The sequence below is a fragment of the Dipodomys ordii genome, unplaced genomic scaffold, assembly GCF_000151885.1.
Source record: "Dipodomys ordii isolate 6190 unplaced genomic scaffold, Dord_2.0 Scaffold4, whole genome shotgun sequence".
In the NCBI taxonomy this organism is placed as follows: Eukaryota; Metazoa; Chordata; class Mammalia; order Rodentia; family Heteromyidae; genus Dipodomys; species Dipodomys ordii.
Window position 1 is genome coordinate 33,721,089 of NW_012267220.1, and position 22,274 is coordinate 33,743,362.

A 22,274-nucleotide genomic window follows, 5' to 3' on the forward strand; every position below is an offset into this window, starting at 1 on the left:
GGAAGTGGTGCTGTGGCTCAAGTGGTAGAGCACTAGCCTTGAGCTGAAGAGCTGAGGGACAGCGCCCAGGCCCAGAGTTCAGGCCCCACGACCGGACCTAAAAAAAAAAAAAAAGAACAAATAATGTTTTTTTCTTTAATATCAACAAGTTTCAACTTATAGAATAAGAACTGTAACTTAGTTGGGTGCCAGGAGTTCGCCTGTAATCCTAACTACTCAGGAGTCTTAAGATCCAAAGGATCATGGTTTGAGGCCATCTGTGGTAGAAAAATAAGACTCTTATCTCTGGATCTTTCTGGAAAGATCCATTCTGCAGGCATGACTCAATTGGTTAAGTGACAGTTGGGAGCATGCAAGCTGGTAGGAGCAGAAGGCCCACAGTTCAAGCCATAGTACTGGCACAAAAATAAATAAATGCAAACTAAGTTAAAAACGCAAAAAAGAAAATGAAAAAAAACCCAGTGTACCAAATAGTGTTTGTTATATGCTACATTTTATGTATTGAAGGGTCAACAATAATAAAAGCACTTAGTTCTTGCTTGTATTTGTGTGAAGAAACACTGTAAGAGTATGTAAGAGAAACTATTGTACCATGCGTGTCATCAGTCACCTAGTATGTTGCGGGTAGGCTGAAGTAACATCTGATTGAATGACTGTTAGTGTCAATTTCATCTCTCTAGAAAAGAGCACTGCCCTGAGGGATGGACTGCTCGTGTTCTTCTTCCTGATTGTGCTCATCATCTGCGCATTTCTTTTCATCAAGAGGAACAAACTCCGGAAATGCCCCTGCAAAAAGAGATCGCAGACATATGAGTACTTAAACATTTTTATGTTTAATCTATGCTAAATAATTTTCATCATGATGGTAGTCCTTACCAGGAATGCTGGCAATGCTTTATACATAGGCTTTTATGGTATTCCATTCTTACCACAAATAAGGGTTAAAAGGTAGTAATAAGCCAAGTGCAGTGGCACATTCCTTTAATTCTAGCACTTGGGAGGTTGAAGCAGGAGTGTGAGTTTGAAGACAGCCTAGAATGCCTAGAGAGATCCTATCTGAAAAGAAGGAAAAAAGAGAAGATCAAAGGTATTAGTGGCTAAGTCATCATTACAGCAAAAATGGATTAGATTAACAAATGGAGTAATAATAAACTATGTAGATGTTGAAAATATTTATTCTATGACTTATTTTGTCTATCAGTTCCTATAAAAGGAAGAATTTTCAGTTTCAAAGACATTTTAAGAAAAGAGTTGTGAGTCAGGGTCTGGTAGCTCACTGTAATCCTAGCTACTCAGCTAGGAGATCTGAGGATCATGGTTCAAATCCAGCCTGGGAAAGAAAGTCTTTGAGACTCTTTTTTTTTTTTTTTTGGTCGGTAGTGGGGCTTGAACTCTGGGCCTGGGTGCTGTCCCTCAGCTCTTCAGCTCAAGGTGAGCACATTGTGGCTTGAGCCACCCACTTCTGATTTTCTGGTGGTTTATTGGAGGTAAGAGTCTCATGGACTTTCCTGCCCGGGCTGGCTTTGAACTGCAATCCTCAGATCTCAGCCTCCTGAGTAGCTAGGATTACAGGCATGAGCCACCGGCGCCAGGCTTCTTTGAGACTCATCTCCAATAAACTACTCAAATCCAGAAGTGATGCTGAGACTCAAGTAGTAGAGTGCTAGCCTTGAGCTGAAGAGCTCAGGGACAGCACCCAGGCCCAGAGTTCAAGCCCCATGACCGCCAAAAAGAAAAAAAGAAAGAAAAAGAAAAAAAGAAAGAAATGAGTTGTGATAGAGAAAAGTGACAGTTCTAGTCTATGTATATAAAGTGCAGGGCATGTAGCCCGGGCCTCGTTATCACATTTGAATTCAAATTGCACATCAGTCATTTGTTATGAAATTACAAACTGAAACCACAAATAAACTTTTGGAGCCTTGGTTTGCTTCCTAAAAAGAGGAATAATAATATTACCTGTGTTTTAAAGATAAAATGGGGAAATACTGATAAATAAAGCTTGTTGCACATTGCTGCATATTCTCCTTACTTAATAGTTATTGTTATAATAATGATTTCTAAATACCTCTACCTAGCCTTGATTATTCACCCTTGCCTCAGTGCCATCTTTCTCAAGTAGTACATTATTTTCCCAGAGTGTACTGATGTTAGCTTCAGCCCTTAAAGGATTCTCAAACAGATTTATCTTTCTGTCCTTTCTCATTTGTCATTCTTCCATCTGGCCAGTCCATACAAAGAATCAGCCTGTGGCATTTGTTTTAATTCCACACTTCTGTTGTCTCCTATGTATTCTTGTTGTTCACCAGCTGTCGCTCTGAATGTCTCACTGTAGCTGACTCTCCAGCCAATCTGTTTGATAACTCTGGACTAACTAATTTTTAATGATTGCTTCAAATGTTGCCTATTCAGTCTAAGAATTTGCTTGTACTCATCTTTGGTTTTTTTAGAAAAATTGAGGCGAAAAGTTTGTGAACATAGGCCTTATTGACTACTTTTTATAATTTCTTACAATTTCACACTATTACAAAATGTGGTTAATAACTCTTCCTATTAACATAAAGGTTTAAAAAAGTGTGAAATGCCAGAAGACTCCATGTCACCTGGTTATCACCGTCACCACCATTATTATTCTGTAGCAAGGAAACCAAAGCTGTGTGTGATGTGTTCTGTAGAAAAGTCTTCACCTTAACCTTAAAGTCATTGTGTCTTTCAGGTCAGATGGTAAAAATCCAGCCAGTGTTTCTAGACAGTCAGCAAGTGCTTCTCACAGTGTTTCTCCAGTGGCTTCTTCCAGACAAGCTGTAAGTTTAAAATTAAAAACTTTTTTTCCTCACTATGTTAACTATTGCATGTTTAAAGACTTAAGAAAGGTGCTGGATATATGTGTGTGTATGTGTATACAATAAATATTAATATATCTACATCTATATCACTCTTAGTCACTTACCTAGCTTGCATGAGACTCTAGGTTCCATTCTAGTATCTTTAAAACAAGATTAAAAATGGTTATGTAGGTATAAATAAAATCTTCATAGGAATTTGGAAGTCTTCTGGGGAGAGGGGCAGTTTCAAGGAGCAACCGCAAAGTCCATGGCTGAGGATGTGAGAGGAGGTATCTGGAGGTTCAGAATGTCTCCCTTGGCACAATGATTGAGAAGTGAGCTGGGTCCTTCCTGTACTATCACTAGCTGTTTCCACCTCCTTTCTGTTTTCATTGCCTGGTTTTCCTGAGCCATGTTCCCAGAACTCCCCTCCCCCCACCCCCCTTTCTGATCAACTAGAGAGCACTAATTGTCCCTGCAATGGGACCACAATTGCCACAATTGCCATTGCAAATGTATTACAGTTATTGGGGTAAGGGTGTCTTTGTACTGATAAGCTTACACCAATATGCTTGAGCAATTGATAATGTTATTTTGTATGCTTTAAAACTTGTCAGAGTGCTTTATTTGGGTTTTTACACATATATCTGCTTTGCATTTAATACTTTGTGATCTATCTGCTTTGCATTTAATACTTTGTGATCTATTCCTTTGTTGTTGTTGTTGGTCATGGGGTTTGAACTCTGGGCCTAGGTGGTATCCCTGAGCTCTTCACCTCAAGGCAAGTGCTCTACCACTTGAGCCCCAGTGCCACTTTTGTTTTTCGGGTAGTTAATTGGACCTAATTGTCTCACAGATGTTCCTGCCCTGGCTGGCTTTGAACCACGATCCTCAAATCTCAGCCTCCTAAGTAGCTAGGATTATAGGCGTGAGCCACTGGCGCCCAGATAATCTATCCCTTTTACATGTAGCTGTGCTCCAACATTTTCACTACACAGCTGTTCCATAAATATCCCACAGTGTGTATGACCAGATTCTAGTGTTGCAATATGATGAACCAGGCTGGGAAAAATACTCTTCTCATTCGTGTTGTTTTCTGTGACTATGCTAGGTTGTTATTATCTATGTGTTGTGTGGTAGATCCAGTTGTGAGCACAGAGAAGCCTAATTTGAGTCTTTATTGGAGTGAGTGCTGGGTGCAGCAGAGGACTCCAATCTCAAAGCCCTACTGCGCTGAATACAAAATACACATTTCATATTAAATTGTTCAACATTAAGAATTCTGTACCTGACTCACACTATCCACCCTCAGCAAATCCCTTGTGGCTGCTGTCCTTGAGGGATCAGTGAACACAGAGACATTCCATCATTGCATAAGATGCTATTGGAGAGCACAAATTAAGTGTCTGAATGTTTAAATCTTTTCGAGAAATTCCAATTGTTTTTAAAGAGTTAGTGCTATAAGATGATTGTATGAACATCACTGGTGATTTATGTCTATGCCAATAATTGGTATTATCAGACTCTCAATTCTTCCCAATTACATAGAATTGAAATGGTTAGCTGCCCTTCTTCATGTTTTTATATTTGTATATGTATATATACAAAAAGCCAGGTGCTGGAGGCTCAGGCCTGTAATCCTAGCTACTGGTGAGGTTGAGATCTGAGGATGATGGTTCAAAGCCAGCCCAGGCAGGAAAGTTTGTGAAACTCTTATGTCTAACCAACAAAAATCTGGAAGTAGAGAGAGGTATGGCTCAGATGATAGAGCACCAGACCTGAGTGAAAAAGCCAAGTGAGAGTGTGAGGCCTTAAATTTGAGAGTTCATGTCAACAGGAAAAGCTGGACATGATGGCATGCACCTATCATCCCAGTTACCATGGGAATTGTAAATAATAAGTAAGAGCCCTGAGTTCAATGCCTAGAACTGCTGAAACAAAACAGCAAAACAAACTAGCAAAAAAAAAAAAACAGAATAAAACACACACACACACACACACACAATTTTATGATCAATGGTAAAGATTTTCTTAAGTAAGCAAAGTAAGCAATATTTATTTTTTGGTGTTAGATGGACAGCAAAACCCAGGACCTCATGAATGCTAGACAAGTGTTGTTATTATTGAGCTGTATCCTGACCTCATTTAAGAAAAAGATTTTTAAATGTTAGCATTACAAGTAGTCTGTCAATATAAGCATTTTACTTACTGTTATATAGAAATAACAAAGCATACACAAAATATATTAATGACTATGTTGTGATAGTAACTTTGATTATTATTTTTTTTTCTTTTTAGCCTGTCCAAGCAAATAGATATCCAGTACCAACCTATGCAGCTAGGCAGCCTCAGCGGTTTCCATCAAGGTCAGAAGTGAATTGCTTAAATTACTTAACCAGAAAAAAATCTATAGTTTTATAGCCTTACAGTTTCTTTCGTATTTAACTTGACTTGGGGCCAAATTTTTTTTTTAAGCAACTTAGTTTAGAAGTTTAGATAGAGTAGAATTTTCAGAATGGTTTTTTAAGAACCCCTATAAAATTTGCCATATTTAGTAGAGTGTCAAAAGGAAATAACAACTCAAAATGAACTGTTGCTGAAGCCTTTAGTGTATAGAAGAGCCAAGAGCTAGGACCTTTGCATTAACCAGTGAGAGAAACCCAAAGGGCCTTCCATTGAGAACAGCTGGAACGTCTAGGAATGTAAGAACTATGTGGAGACGAAGGAGGTGAAAGGGCCTGTGGAGACAAGGGCCAGGGCAGGAAGAATTCGAGAGAGGACTAGCTTTGAGGCCACTTCTCTGTTGGACATGCTTCGACCCCTTCTGCAGCTGGCAAGTGAGAAGTTGGGAAGTGGAAGCCAGCTTTCAAAAACTCACTGTGCCGAGAGGACAAGAAACGGAGAACTTTCAAGGAGGAGGGTTACTGGCTAACAGCTAGGCTTTGTGTGGGACACCAGGGGTCAGGAAGCACTATTTCCCCCCCCCCCGCAGCCCCCGAACTGTTTCTTAATTTGTCTCATTAAAAACAAAACAAACAAACAAACAAACAAACCCACAGGCCTGGGAGCTGGTGGCTTATACCTGTGATCCTAGCTACTTAGGAGGCTTTGATCTGAGGATTGTGGCTCAAAGCCAGCCCAGGCAGGAAAGTCCATTCTACTCTTATCTCCAATAAATTACCCCTCCCCTCACCAAATAAAATAGCTGGAAGTGGTGCTGAGGCTCAAGTGGTAGAGTGCTAGACTTGAGCCAAAGAAGTTCAGGGATAGCATCCAGGCCCAGAGTTAAGCCCCTGGACTGGCCCCCCCTCCAAAAAAAAAAAGCCAGCCATAGAAAGAAAGAAAATGTGACTAAAATCTTTAGGACTCAGGATACCTACTTTACAGTTATTAAACATGAATTTTAAAACAAGCTACTCAGGGAACTGAGATCTGAGGATTGTGGTTTGAATCCAGCCTGGGCAGAGAAGTCTATGAGACTCTTATCTCCAGTTAATCACCAAAAAGCCAGAAGTGGAGCTGTGGCTCACATTGTGGTGCACCAGCCTTAAGTGAAAAAGCTGAAGGATAGCTCACAGGCACTGAATTCAAAATACAGTACTGACACCAAAAATAAATAAATACATACATAAATAAGTATGATGATAATGTTATCTGAGTTGTGTAAGTCAAGACAATTTCAGCACAAAACTAGAAACTTAAGAAAAAGACTAAATGCAGAATCTACAACTTCAAAACCAAAGAACTGAACATTCAGTAGACAGATTTTAGATGGAAGAAGGGATAATTTATTATCATATTTTTACACCATATAAAATACATCTGACCCCTCCCACCTTGCAGAGTCTTTCAAATGCCAGTTGCATTTCAGCATTGAAGTGGGTCCTCCTGTTACTCAAGAGAACACTGAAATTAAATTTAAGATGAAGAATAGATAAAATTGAGAGACAGGAGCCCATTGGGAACCATTCTAGTGTGATATTAGAGTAGAGAAATACCAGGAATGGATTCACAGGTAAGGAAGGGTGTCTAGGAGTTAAAGTGTGAGGATTGAGAAAGACAGGCTGAGACAGAATCACATGTTTAATTATCTGAGAGAATGCTGATGAAGGAAGCTGAAAGGTCAGCTAGTTTTTTTACTTTTAATATAATTTTATTGTTATTATTAAGGTGTTGTACAGAGGGGTTACCATTTCATAAGTCAGATAATAAGGACATTTCTTTTTGGACAATGTCACCCCTTTCCTTGCTGTCAGCCAGTTTTTTCCTCCTATCCCCCCCCACAAGTTGTATAGTTCGTTTTCAACTGAGTTCAATCTTTGTGTCCCTTCTTTCCTTCCCAGAGACATATAAACGAACAAGATGGAAAGAAAAGAAAAACAACAACAAAGAAAAGAACCTCTTGTTTCCATTTTCTAGAGTTCATTTCGATAAATGTTATTTCATATGATCAGGGGCACGAAGGCATTGTGCATATGGCTAGTTTTACGGTCAACAGAAATTTGCCAGCTGAATTCTATCAGCACAACAAAACTACTTCATCCGCTTAGTATCCTTTATCTTTTACAATTTGATTTTACAATTGGGTATAATAACTTTCCTACAGTATCAATTATGGAATAAAACTCTATGGTGCTTGTTATATCTGTTATCAGAGAGGTTGAGAGTGACACTATGCTTGTTATGAATACAGTTGTATTCAGTCCATATACTATTAACTGTTTTTTTTTTCTTTTTCTTCTCACAGGCCACCTCCACCACATCCAAAAATACCATCTCAGGGAAACTTAGTTCCTGCCCGTCCAGCCCCTGCTCCTCCTTTGTACAGCTCCCTCACTTGATGGGGGCCCTTGTCTTTGCAGATGTCTTCAGGGAACTGAACTTTTTTTTTCCTGACATTTTCTTGAAAAGCTTTTCTTCCTCCTGCAACTATGAATGAAAACAAAACACTACAAAACAACTTAGCTAAGAAAAGCAGAAACCAACCATGGAGTTGAGAAACAGAAGGAAATGCAGTGGAGCCACAGGAATTTATGGAACACTATCTCCATTTCCATCACTGAATGTCTTAGTCCATCTTCCATGAAGTTAGTATTTTTTACCAAGGATTAAGCATTTTGAAGGTGGTGTTGTAATGATCAAACTAAGTATTCTGTTAGTGTAAGATTTGTCATCATGTGCTTAAATGTAATCCTACATTTTTGACCATAATTATTCATGTAGTTTGTGGGTGAACATGTGATAATCTGACACCTATGAAAACTAATTAGCTACCAATAATAGCTAATATTTTTGTCATGCACAAATTATTAACCATTGTATACTAAAATCTTGTCTCTTGTTTGCTACACAAGTAAGCGAATATTCTGTCTTCAGAAGAACCCTATTTAGGATGTCATCTATGTTATTTTGAAAGTGAAAAATACGCTGAGAGTGTGAATTCACACATGGTTGTTAGCTTCCATTTTAGTGATTTTTCAACTATAAATGACTGTTAGAAAATTTAATTTAATACTAGAATTTCTCTTATGCATCATGTTAAGGCATGGTATTATTTTACAATAGCATTATTTTAAAGTATAAACTTTTTCAGGTACGAAGTATTTAATAGATCTAATCAAGATGGCTGTTGAGTCACAGCTATAATAAAGCAGGAACAACTATAATATCTTCAATCAATTGAGCTATATAAAACCACTTGAGAATTTCATGAGCACTTTAAGTCTAAAATCTGAATCTTTGAAGCTTGATATTAAATCATTTAGAATGTTTACATTTGCTGGATCATGTCTCTTTGACTATAATATTTTCATAGAAATTAGGCTGGTGAAAGGGAAGGGTTTCTTAAGTCCAATTTTAGTGTGGTATCTATGAGTTATCTCAGCTGTGTTAAAAATGAATTTTTACTATGGAAGAAATGTCATGAGCAATGAAATTTTAAACACTTAAAAGATTTTCATAAACTTTCATAATAAAGTTTAATAAAAATGTATTAACTGAATTCATTAGTTTTTTAAATAATATTTTGGTTGTGTATGTATATAAATACAAATAAAACATTTACAGTAAACAAAATGCTTGAAATTTTTGTGTAGCTATTTGTAATCTCATAACCTTAAAGATACCATTTTGGAAAAAAAATCCTAATCAAACTTTTGCCAAATTGTACACAGTAGTTTTATGATGAAAGGAAAACAGATTAGCTTTGAAGAAAATGGAAATTTTAGTTCTCTGAAGAGAGCACATTATTTTAACAATCAGGTGATAGTAAAATAAGCCATTCCAAAAGATGATTTTTCACTTTAAGTATCTGAATGGATTCATATATAACTAAAACATTTCTGCCTTTTCCATGTGTAGCCTCAACATTAGTAGTTGCAATGTATGTCACTTGACAATCTGCAGTTAGTGAGGTAGCAACTGTGGAACTTAACACTGTTCTTTGAATTAGATGAGTCCTGGGATCTTTGACTAGTTAGAAAGGTTTTCTGAAAGGCTATTTGATCTGAGGTGATTTTGCTTTCAAGTATTTTCTACATATTTTCACTTAGGTTCGTTCTTGAACTGTTCTGGGTTTTGATCTATCAGATGTCAAAGAAAGTCCTTTAAGATTTTCATATTTACTGGCATACATAACAAGAACCTGCAATTTTCAAATAATCAAAGATAACTAATATATGAGTTTGGCTTGCTTGACATATCGACCTTGTTTAGAGGGTCATATTTTGCCTTTCTTGGTAGTCTGGTTCTCTACATAATGAGGTTAAGTACAGTATAGGGTTTTTCTTTTTTTAAGAAGAAACCAGATTTTTATCCAATTTTGTGTTTATTGAAACGCTGCTATCTGGCAAGACTCAGGTACTGGGATATGGATAAGTTCCTTATGGGGCACTTTTTCTGCCATTTCAAAGTATAATGAACCATGGGCTTGTTCAAAATCCTTCTGCCTCAGCCTCTTGAGTGCTAGGATCACAAGTGTGTATTACAGCACTTCATATAGGCTGTTGTATTAAAGACAAACAGGAAAGGTTGACATTCATTGAGAATACTTACAACCGGCAAGTCTAAGCATTTCTTCTAGGTGCTGTGAAGCAAAGTGAAGCCAGCTTGGCTGAGCTGTTGTTGGGGCTGGCACTAGCTGACCCTATGAGCTATAAGGTGGGTGTAGTTTTTCATTGCATTGATTTTGCTCAGGCTATTATTTTTCAGGCTGGGGTGCCCTGTTGAAATTTCACACATCCATAAAGTCACATCCCAGCTGTCACTGAAATGTGAACTCCCCTACTAAGCATTTCCATGATCCTTCAGAGCGTTTTAGGTGCGTGATTGCCTCAGAGTTTGAGAAATTCATTCTTTGGCATTTGAAAGGATTGAAAAATTATAGTTGGTACACATAGATGGAAACTGGATGATGCTAGTAGGAAGGAGGCTTTGAAGCCCAAGGACATAAATCAATTCTCAGGAAAGATCAGAAGTCAGAGGGCAGAAATACTGAAGATGTGAATAGGTGGCAGATAGACATCTAAGTTTAGAAAACTTTACATACAGTACCAAGGCAGATACTTGGCTAGATTTCCCCTTGAACAAAGTTGCTGTAACGTAGGAATCTTTCACTGCACGAATGAGTGGATATTTTGCACTGAGGTACCTTTAGGATATTCTGAAGAGAAGGATATCTTCAATCTGAAGAGAATATTGCATTAATTTTAGCCAAAGGCTGGTGGAGAACCAAATTCAAGAGAAAAATGACAGTCCATATCATATTGTAAGGGTGCAAAAAAATTATAGCAGACTGCAAAAATAGGAAAATCACCTCTCCATAATGGACTAGTTTTTTTTTCTTCATCAGTTTTTTTTGTTCTTCTTCATCATCACCATCACCACCACCATCACCACCACCAAAGCTTGGCTTTAGCAAAAAGAAATATGTGTTAGATTTTTCTTTTTATTTGTGATCCTGGGAACAGAATCCAGGACCTTTGGCCACCAGAGACCATCACTGCTTTCTCAAGAGCCACACCCCCAGGCCGCTGAGGATACCACACTTGCTCTTTAAAAGCACCTAGAAAGTGTCTGATACTGAAAAACACAGGATAAACATGTTAGCAAAAGGAGGCGAAAGAGGACTGCCTTTCCATAGGGACTGGGATTCGGGACAGCTCCAGAGGGGCAGCAGGCCAATCATTTGGGAGAGATTTAGGGATAGGGAGAGCACTGCAGGCTGCCAGCACTTCGTTGCAGACACCACCGACTCCTCCGTGCCCCTAGAGGGCGCCCTTGAAGGCTAACGCGAACTCTGGCCGTGCCACCGCATCCCGCACAGCAACATTATCCCTATGGTAACGGCAGCCCCTAGCAACCAGGTCAGCTCAACGATAACCCGTACTAGCGCCATGCTCGGTGCGGAGGAGCCACACACCATGCTCCTCCTGGTGCTGCAGCTGGCCTGGCTGGGTGGCGTGCTAGTATCAAGGCCCGGTAAGCCAGTGGGGGCGCTGTCATTCCCGTGGAGGGCGGAGGATGCCTTTTTCTTGTACCCACGTCCTCTGTCTGTGGCCTGACTCCATCAAAAGCCCAGCGACCCACTCTCCTTAGTCCCTCTTGCCCCCTTACCCTGGAAACGGGCCACTGAGAGAAGCAACTCATCAAGGAGAATATTGTTTTAATAAACTCAAGGGCAAATCTTGCTCTCTTGTAGGCTTGACATGCAAGTCATGAACATTGGGCTGAGTCCTTTTAACCTGGCTAAATCTATGGTTCCCTCATTTGCTTTCCTCTGTCTATGAGAAACCTTGTGATTAAGTGAATCCAAAGTACATTGCTATTTTAAGGACAGCTGATTAGCAACTGGGGTTGCTAGGTTCTGGGGGATTAGGACTTGAATATCTCTTAGGGGTCATGCAATGTTGAGATCATCAGGGGTCCAGGGAGAAACAAAACCAAAGATTTGATAAGCAGTTGGGGCAAGATGGAGAAGGTATACTGCCATCACTGCCAATCAAAACTATAAACTTTCCAGAGGCTAGTGGGTCATACCTGTAATCACACCTACTCAGGATATGGATATCTGAGGCTCATGCTTCAAAGCCAGCTAGACAGGAAAGACACAATGAGACTTTTGTCTCCAATTAACCAGCAAAAAGCCAGAAGTGGAGTTGTGGTTTGAATGGTAGGTTTAGCTAAAAGGAGAGTGTTCAGGTTCATGTGCGCGCATGCACACTACAAACTTGTTTCTGGTATTCTGGGCTTGTTTTTTTTTATTGTGAAAATACTGTACAGAGAGGTTACAATTACATGGGCAAGATAATGAGTACATTTCTTATCAAGCATTGTAGCCTCCTCTTTTGTTTCCCCTTCCCATCCTATCCTCCCTCCGTCCCTCAACCTAACCCTCCTCCCCCCAGCCCCACCAAAGTTGTAAAGTTTGTTTTTGACATAAGGACTTGTACATCTCATTGTTGCAATGGGTCCACCTGTATCCCTGTTTAAACGATTTGTTTTTCCCCTTCCCCTCCACAAATTATACCAACATCAAATACCATGAAAGCAGGGGTTATACTGTGGGGGAGGGACATACAAAGCAACAAAGAATCTTATAAATGAGTTAGAAACAATCGCATGAAAGAAAAAAAAACATTTGACTACATATCTTAGGGTTCATTTCCCTAACATCAACTTATCTGACCTTTTCTGCTTGACTCAGACATATACTAGTTACTGCAAATAAGGGAAACCATGGGACCTATGTTTCTTTGGGCCTGGCTTACTTCACTTAATAGAATTTTTTCCAAGTCTTTTCATTTCCTAACAAATGGGGCAATGTCATTCTTTCTGATGGAGGCATAGAATTCCATTGTGTATATATACCACATTTTCTTGATCCATTCATCTACTGAGGGGCATCTGGGTTGGTTCCATATCTTAGCTATGGTAAAAAGGCTGCAATAAACATAGTCGTGCTGGTAGATTTAGTGTGGTCTTGTTTGTGAACATTTGGGTAAATGCCCAAAAGTGGGATTGCTGGGTCATAGGGGAGCTCTATGTGAAGTCTTTTGAGGAACCTCCATACTGCTTTCCAAAGTGGTTGAACAAGTTTACACTCCCACCAACAATGCAGTAAGGTTCCCTTCTGTCCACATCCCCTCCAGCATCTGTTGTTATTAGAGTTCTTGATTTTAACCATTCTAACTGGAGTGAGGTGGTATCTCAATGTTGTTTTGATTTGCATTTCTTTTATGGCTAGGGAGGTCGAACATTTCTTCATGTGTCTATTGGTCATCCTTCTTTCTTTTTCAGAGAAGTTTCTCTTTAAGTCTTTAGCCCACTTATTTATTGGGCAGTTGTTTCTTTGAAGAGTTGTTGGGGGATTTAATTTTTTGAATTCCAGGTATATTTTAGATATGAGACCCTTGTCCATTGTATGACTAGTGAAGATCTTCTCCCAATCCGTGGGTTTTCTATTGATCTTTCTAGGTATGTCCTTTGCCATGCAGAAGCTCTGCAATTTCATGCAATACCATTTGTCCAACCTTTCTTTGTTTTCTTGTGTTTCTGGGTCTCTATTAAGAAAATTTCGGCCTGTGCTAAGGAGACCTAGGGTTTCTCCTATTCCATCCTGTTTCTTGGCTTATTTGAAAAGAAAAAAAAACTATCTTTTTCTATCACTGGGAGCCTATAGGTGCCAAAGCTAGTACTGATTCCCTCAGCAAAGAGACTATATTTGGAACAATGTCTGTTATTTCAGTCATTACTTGAATACATTTAAGAAGATCCCTTGTCATTCCCAATAACTTGTCTTCCATTTCTACAGGTCAAACAAATCAAATGGGCTTATAATGGCCTCGTCACCTTTGTGTATTTTAGTTTGGCCATGCTGAGACTCGTGTGTGAATACTGAAAGACTGTGGCTTAATTGAATGTTTTGGAGAAGGTAGAGATGATACTCAGGGACTCCCATTTGACTTTCCCTGTCTCCAGGGAGACCATGTGTGACTCTCACAAGCTACTTTTTTACTCATCTGTTTTATACCTGTGTGTAGAATCTGTTTGTACATCCATGGGTGCATTCATGTATTTGAATATAAAGTCCTACTGACTATTGGTGAGCATTCATTCTTCATCAAATAAAAACACAGTGGCATTTTAAGTCCTCAAGTATCAGGCTAAAGCTAGTGCTGAATATCATAGAGAAGGTCTGAGTAAATTGGGTTCTGATTTTCTAAATTCAGTCTGAATATTTTTCTGTCTTCATTGGTATGTAAAAAAGAACATTTAGTGAAAGTGGAATACCTTTTCTATCACTACCTTTGGCTTTTTGTGACTATATGTTTTCAAAATGAAATGTTTTGTTGTTTTCTTTTGAATAGGGAACACCTGATATTTGCCCTATTTTAGTCATTTCTGTTTATGTTATGTGTTTATGTTATGCATTCACGGTCCAATATGGACCATAAATCTTGGTTTTGTTATCCCGTTGACTTGGGTATGTTGTTTTCTTAATTTGAAAATGTAGCATCTATTTTATATAATATATGCAAGCTTTTACTTATGTTGTCCCTAGTGATGACAATGAGTAATGGGAAAATCTAATGTCAACCTACTCTCCATTTTTGCTGAATGATTATGATTATTTTAATTTTGGGTTTTCTTTTATTGTTGTTTTTAACTTTACTGTATTGTAAAGATGCTATATAAAGGGGTTACAGTTACATGATTAAGGCAATGAGTATATTTCTTTTTGAACAGTGTTACCCCTTTCCTCATTTTCTACTGCTTTTCTTCCCCCCCCCCCGCCATCCCTCCTGAAGTTGTAAAGTTCAACTTTATAACTTAGTGTCTTGTGAGTATCACTGTTGCATTGGTTCACCCGTTGTCCTGCCATTTCTGTGATTCCCCTTCTGTTCCCCAAATCAGGTAAACTTATATACAAGATAAAGGGTACTGAAATCAGAAACAGTGTCCATGGGGAGTTAACCAGAGGAGAAAAAAACAAAAGATGAAAGAAATAACTGCAAACAGTACACTAAACAAACACAACCACCAAAAAAACTCTCTTGCTTCCATATCCTGGAGATCATTTTGATTAGCATCATTCTATGTGGGTCATATGTACATAGCTATTGAGCTATAATCATCTGCTAGGACTATCCTAGACATATACTAATTATTATAAATGAGGGAAACCATGGAACCTATGTTTATTTGGGTCTGGCTACTTTACTTAATATGATTTTTTGTACCTTTATACCAGGAAACAATTCTATTACTACTTATTTTGAGCTTAGCTCACATTTTGACCATTGCCTACAGTAACTTTAAGGAAATTGGTATGCTTATGCTTTTTTCTCTCTCTAACTACATTTGTCAATGTTGGTATATTTGCTTGCATATCTCCAGTATCAGATTTTTAACGCTTGCGTGTAGGATATAACTACAGCTCCAACAGTTGCTGAAGATTTTATTCGTATTTGTTATTTGTCTTATTTATTGCTCATATTATTCATTTAATGCTCACTACTAGGCCTTTTATCATATTTTATTAATATATTTATTGGGAGAAATTGTTCTGTTTTTGTGGAAGACAGACATAAATTATTTTCTTCGAGTATTTACTTGAAAATATCTGTCTTTTGTTTCAATAGTTTTGCAGGGTATAAATTTCTAGGGTCTTCAATTTCTTTTTGTGTATATATATTAAGATATAACATATCTTTATAATATATATTAATTTATAGATTAATTTATATGAATATTATATATTAAATTTATATATTGAATATATTTATATTTAAGAAAAGATATATGTGTATGCATATATATATTTAAGAAAGTTATTATAAAAGCATATGCACATTATATATATAATTTTAGAAATTGTTATTCAGTATTGCAACATTAAATATTCAAGGCAGACTGTTTTTATCCCTTTATGCTCAAAATGATTTTATTTTTTGTCATGTTTTTATAGGAATCTTTTAGCAACTTAATAATTTCAGTATAATATGTTTTGGTTTTGACTCATTACTGTAGGTCATTCCTGAAATGCACTGTACTTTCTAGTTCATTGCTTCAAACCTTTTATTTCAGGAAGTTTCTTTCCTTCCCTTCCTTCCCTTCCATTTCTCCTTCCCTCCCTCCCTCCGTCCCTCTCTCTATTTCTCTCTCCCTTTCTTTCTTTTCTTGTGGTATAGGGATTGAATTTAGGGCCTTTGTGCTTGCATAGCTAGTGTTCTACCATTTAAACTACACCACCACCCTTCAGAAAGGGTTTCTTAGAGCATATTGTTGATCTGTTTATTAATTTTTTCCATTCTATTTTGTTCAAGAAAAGAAAAGTTAATGAAAGTGGAATACCTCTTCTCTCACTATCTTTGGCCTTTTATGACTGTTTTCTAAATTGAATATTTTGTTATTTTCTTTTGAATAGGGAACACCTGATGAATTTACATGTCATCTTTACACAGGGACCATGTAAATCTTCTCTGATGGATTCTAGTTAGTTTTAAGAAGAGTCCTAACAATGAGCCATTTGTACTTGCATAAGTAAACCTTATGAATAAAGCTGAATAGAATTTAGTTAAAGTAAATTCAGAGTTAACAACTTTTATTTAAATTTCTTCAGGTTCTCAAAATTCGATAGAAATCATCTTACCAGAGAAAGTCCAAGGAAGTGCACAATCAAAAGAAGGAAATGTAAGAAACATTTTTCACAATTTAAATTATTATAGGAACTTCCTTATTTTTATTACCCAGCTGTAAAATATATTGGCCCCATTATAGTATAAATATAAATATGTAATATTGCTATTGATAGGGAATTTGAGATTTATTGGTAAAAGAAAATGTCTTAATGAGAATGGTCTGCTTTATCCTTCTCAATTTTTTCATAATAAATTATTTTTAGAAGTTCAAATACAAAAAAAATAATGGTGAAGACTTAAGTTTCTTATCTCAGTCCTATCAAGGAGCTATATAGGACATTCAGATGTGAGGAATAGTGTTCACCCAAATGACTAAGAGTATTCTTTAACCCAAACATCCTTTTTATTATTGCTTCTTCTTGCACCTACCAACTCTTAGACAAGAAAACCTTTTGTTGCTCTATTTTTTTGGAAACAGAAATATCTGTTTTTCCTGCTGATAGTTATTCTGACTGGGGTGGGATGCAATCTCAGTATAGTTTTAACTTGCATTTCCTTGATGGCTAAAGATGTTGAAAGTTTTATTGAGACTCGCTGGTATTCGAGTGGTGATCATTTGTCTTCTATTTGCTCTACTTTCCAGTGTGTTTGAATTGTATTTTTTATTTCATGTGTAGAATTTTTAATTTGATAGGTGTTTCCAGAAACAATAAAGCAGGGTAGAAATGAATAAAAAGAGACTAGGTTCTAGGCCGGATGGTGTTGAGATGGAGAAAACCTCTGCAATTGTTCTGGCTCTTTCAGAGTAAGGGTTTTTGCTTTGTTACTTTTGAGATTTGGAATCTGTTCTTTTTTTTTTCTAGCTACTTTCTTCTTGCTGCTGTCCTCTGTTACCTTACTAATTTGTCCATCTTCCATTATAGCCAGTGTATGTGAGATTTTGTTTCTGGGTCCTGGAGACCTGGGGAAGGTAGTGTCAGCAAGGGGCCAAATTTGTTTCCCTGTTTTCTTGATGATATGATAACTACTCTGATTGGGGTCAGATGGGATCTCTGTATTTTGAATTTGCATTTTCTTTCTTTCTTAAAAAAATTATTTAATTTGCATTTTCTTGATGGCTAAAATGTCTATTCCGTTCATTTGACAAGGTAAAGTTCAGACTACTAGTTCTTTTGGTGTTTTTTTTTTTAAATTTTAATGCTTTAGATCTTGTGGATATTAACCTTGTAAAGGCAACTATTTTTCTCCTATTCTGTAGGTAATTGTTTCTTTTGCTGCACAGAAGCTCAAGTTCTATTAACTCTTTTTATTATTAATTTACTTTTTTATTTACTATAGAGGTAATTTACAAAGGGATTACAGTTATTTGAGTCAGGCAATGAGCGCGTTTCCTTTTGTACAGTGTCTTCTGTTCCCTCAATCTCTCCCCGTCCCTCCCTCCCATCTTCACCCATGCTTTGTGCAGTTCACTTTCATCAGTGTCCAGTGAATTCTACTGCTGCTCTTTTTCACTCTTTTTCCCTGAAGTTCTATGTCCTCCTTTCCCTCCTAAAGATTGTACAGAAGCTTTTTAATCTCATTGATTAGTTTTTGCTGTTTTCTCCTGAGCAGCTAGAGTCCTACTCAGTAGCTCAGTGCTGATGCCTGTAAGTTAGAGCATTTTCCTGAAGTAGTTTGAGGTCTTACATAGATTTGAAACTATTCGAAACTGAGTTTTGTACAGAAGGAGAGATAGTTTCAGTTTTTAGCATATAGACACCAAGTTTCCCCTGTAAGAGGTGCTGTCTTTTCTCCAACCCGTGTTTTGGCACTTTATTGAGCATCATCTAGCTGTGGATGGATATGCAGTTTACCCACTGGTAACCTACACTGTTCTCTTGGGTTACATGTCCTGAGCCGGGACCATTATTTTTGTTTCCATAGCTTTGTAGTACAATTTGAAATAGGCACTGTGATAGCTCCAGCATTGCTGTTTACTCAGGATTGTTTTTTCTATTTGGAGTGTTTTGTGCCTCCAAATGAATTTTTAGTTTTCCCATCTGGCTCTTGGATTTTCATTGATGTGAGGCTTTTTACTACTGATTTGATCTCATTAATCATTATTGTTTTATTCAAGTTTTATATTTCTTAATAAGTCAGTCTTTGTACATAACCTGGCATCTAGCCTAAGTTTTCCAGTATACTGGCATACAGATATAGTCTGTAATGATTCTTTACATTTCTGTGGTGTTAGTGGCAATATCTCCTTTATATCTCTATTTTTATTTACTTAAGTCTACTCTTCCTGTTAATGCAACTTCTCAAAAGTCCAAACTCATTTAACTGACATTTTATATTGCTTTTGAGGGTTTATTTCATTTCTACTCTGTTATAATTTCTTTTTGTATCAGTTTGGATTTTGTAAAAATCTTCTAGTTCTTTGAGGTACAATGGTGGATGCTTTTTATGAGGTCTTTGGTTTTTCCTAGGTAGATACTGATTGTTATAAAATTCTTTCCTTGTATTACTTTGGCTGTATCCCAAGGGTTATGGGATATCTGTACCCCATCAGAGACCGTTTTTAACTTTCCTATCATTTTTTCCACCAGAATGTATTCATTGCACCCAGGGGTTTCACTATGGTATTTCTGATATATAGTGTTTTGCTCAGAATAACGCTATTGCTTTCTCTTCACTTGCTTTCTCAATCACCTATTGATCAACAGCTTTCATTGACAGAAAGGAAGCAACCTACTCTGATAGAAAAGTTGGCTTTTCTCACAATTCCTGCCTTGTATTTTGAAGTTATCCGTTTCCATCTTTTTTCCCCTCTTCCTTTTTCCCCTTCCTCTTACCTAGTCCTAATAGTAAGAGTTATGTTCTATATGTATGTAGTTATATGTATGCATGCATTTAAGCACAAATATAAATGTCTTTTAGGCCCACCTTCCACATCTGAGTAAAAACATATTTGCTTGGCTTTGACCTTGACTTATCTCACTTATCTCAAAACACATTGACCTAAGAACTAGTTAGTATAACCATTTGCACATCAAGTTCCCTTTTGAACAAGATAAAGATGCATCAGCATCTTTGCTCACTTATCACATTTAGATTGACCTCTCGCAGAAAGCATTTTCTTATCATTTTGAATCTAAATTCACAGAAAGTTCTTTTGGGTAATTCTGCCATATACCTGCCATACACTTGTTTTACCCTTTTCCTTAATTTGTTTTTTGCTTTTAAAAATAATCAAAAACTTTGGAATAAATTCAGATTTACAGAAGATTTCAAAGATACTACAGTGTATTCCCATATGCAGTTTACCACTTCCCCCTCAGGTAAGATGCATGTAATTATGATGCTGCATTGAGCTAAGAAAGTAACATGAGTATATCGCAATTATTTGAACTGCTTTATTTGGATTCCACCAGTTTCTCATTGATGTTTCAGAGTAGTACATCCCATATCTCTTTGGCCTCCTTTGTTCTACATCTCAGTCTTTCCTTGTTTTTCATAACTTCAACAGTTTTGAAGAGTATTTTTAGACAGGTAATTTGTAGAATGCCACTGAACTCATCTTTGGGGTTTTCTTATGGTTAGACTGAGGTAAAGAGTGTTAGGAATATTACCATAGAGGTGAAGTGCTGCTCTTCCCACATTACATTTAGGTATGCAGTATCAGCTTATCTCCACTGAGCTTCTGGTCTCATTTTGACCCTGTGCAGATCTGGAGCCTCCTGCTCTGTCCTCTGGTCTGTACAGTGTCATGGTTGCTTCTCTTCACAGATTCTGGGGGTGCTGCTCTTTTTCTGTCTCCTTTTCGTTTTTATATGCTTTATTTTTTCTTTGTTCAGAAAGTCTAACTTTTGGTTTTACAACGTCTTTTTTTCCATATAAAAATCTTGTTACTCTGGTGTTCTGATTTGTAGATATTCCAACCTCTTGAGATCAGTGTTATAATTTGAAAATAGAGCATTTTGATGGAGAACTGTTCGTTTAAAAATATAGAAAGTAGTAAGGGGAAGCATAGAAATGGAGGGATAAATGGTGAACAAATGTAGCATTGGTACTCACTGGACACTATGTTGAAAATGAACTGTACCACCTGTGGTTTGGGATAGGAAGGAAAAACTGGGAGAGAGTGAGGGAAGGGTGACATTGTCCCCCAAATGTGCCCCATACCTGACTTATGCAACTGTAACTCCGCTGCATATCACATTTATAATAACAATAAAAATATAGGAAGTAGAAAATATCATTTAGCATGAGTTTAAAGAAAATGGTTAAATAATTTTTGTGCTAGGTGGAGTAAGCTTCACTGGTACATTTTATCTTATTATTCTAATGATGCCACCTAACTAGAGATTACAGCAGAGCATACAGTTTGTTTTCAGAAGAGGTTAGAAGTTAGTTGTATATAGACTCCTCATTCAGTATAAGTTCTCAGATTAGCTGATTTTGTGTATATAGGAAGGATGTATTTATATAACACATAAATGTTAAAAATACAAATATCTTATTGCAGATTGTAAATCATATGTAGTTTGTGCTATTTTTATGAAGACATTGCAAGCCTTGTTTTCTTGCTTTGATATAGGGTTGTTGCTTCACTTCTTGTATTAATCTTATCTTCACTTTCTGTTGTCCTGGACTCTCTAGGAGGAGGTATCCTATATTATTCCAATAAATCAGAAACCACATATGGTACACCTGAAGCAAAAGTAAGTTTTTATTCTTGGTTTGGGATTTAATATAATTTTTTAAATGGTTTACTTATAACAAAGATGGAATATGAAGATAATATAGTTATGAAATTATTTTAATTGTCTAAGATGAAGAGATATTCTTTTATAAATTATGTTTTTGGTCCTAAGCCTTCAAGTGGTTTTCATGAATGGGGGGGTTAGTAACTTAAAAAATAGAGACTTCCTGAAGATTGAGCTATTCAGCATGAAGGTGGTAGAACCAGCAGGCAGATGTGTGCATGAATGAATGTGGTCATATTTAGAAAAACAATTTATAAAAGCAGATCGTGAATCAGACTTGCTAGAGGGTGACAGTTTGCAGGTTTCAAAAAGAATAACCTTTTGATTATCTCTCTTGAACTCAGATATTTCTTAGCCGATCATTTTGTGGTTTATTTGTATAAACAAGGCTCTGTGACTTCTCATTCTTCAGATATTCCGGTAAGCTTTAAAGTTTCATTCTTTTGTTTAATTTTTAGAAAACTTTCTCCCCCCACATCAAATAATTGCTTTCCCAACACACAATGCTCTCAGAATCTACAGGGAAGATATTTAAGGCACTTACTGATTAATTTTTAGGCTTTTCTGAAGTTTTGGTTGACTAGAATGATGAAGAACCTCTCATACTGCCTAGAACATGAACATTATTTATTCTTCATTAGCATAAACTAATTGCACAAAAGAGCTTCTTGCAATATTTACAGTACGTATATAATGTACTGGATACAATTCATCTTATTTATATTATTCTTTCTTAGCTCCATTCCCTTGTCTCCATGCCTCTTTAACAGTTTTTGGTGGATCTTTCTCTCTGTTTCTCCCACCCCCTCTCACACGCACACACACACACCCCACAATATGCTTTTATAATACTTTCTCTCTTCACCCCTCTCTTTGCTCTCCCTACTCCCAACTAGTCTCATCTTTACAATCATGTCCAATCATGCCATATTATTTTTAGGTCCACATACAAGTGAGAGCACGTGACAATGTTTTTCTAAACTTGATTCATTTCACTTAATATGATGATCTTCAGTTCCATCCATTTCATTCAAACAACATAAATTTTATCTTTTCTTTAGGGC

General features: G+C 37.0%; 2 protein-coding genes across 2 annotated transcripts in view; both read left to right on the top strand.

The window, feature by feature from the left end:
* Positions 1 to 8,814, top strand: part of Adam9 (ADAM metallopeptidase domain 9) — a 102,513-nt gene extending 93,699 nt beyond the window's left edge. The window contains exons 19-22 of the mRNA XM_013024321.1: positions 681 to 813; positions 2,714 to 2,801; positions 5,121 to 5,188; positions 7,570 to 8,814. Of these exons, the coding sequence (XP_012879775.1) occupies positions 681 to 813; positions 2,714 to 2,801; positions 5,121 to 5,188; positions 7,570 to 7,663 (383 nt within the window). The 3' untranslated portion in view covers positions 7,664 to 8,814. The remainder of the gene's footprint in view (positions 1 to 680; positions 814 to 2,713; positions 2,802 to 5,120; positions 5,189 to 7,569) is intronic.
* A 2,344-nt stretch (positions 8,815 to 11,158) lies between these two features.
* The window catches only part of Adam32 (ADAM metallopeptidase domain 32), an 85,108-nt gene continuing 73,992 nt past the window's right edge, over positions 11,159 to 22,274 (top strand). Inside the window, exons 1-4 of the mRNA XM_013024331.1 lie at positions 11,159 to 11,300; positions 16,444 to 16,514; positions 21,107 to 21,165; positions 21,555 to 21,630. Of these exons, the coding sequence (XP_012879785.1) occupies positions 11,159 to 11,300; positions 16,444 to 16,514; positions 21,107 to 21,165; positions 21,555 to 21,630 (348 nt within the window). The remainder of the gene's footprint in view (positions 11,301 to 16,443; positions 16,515 to 21,106; positions 21,166 to 21,554; positions 21,631 to 22,274) is intronic.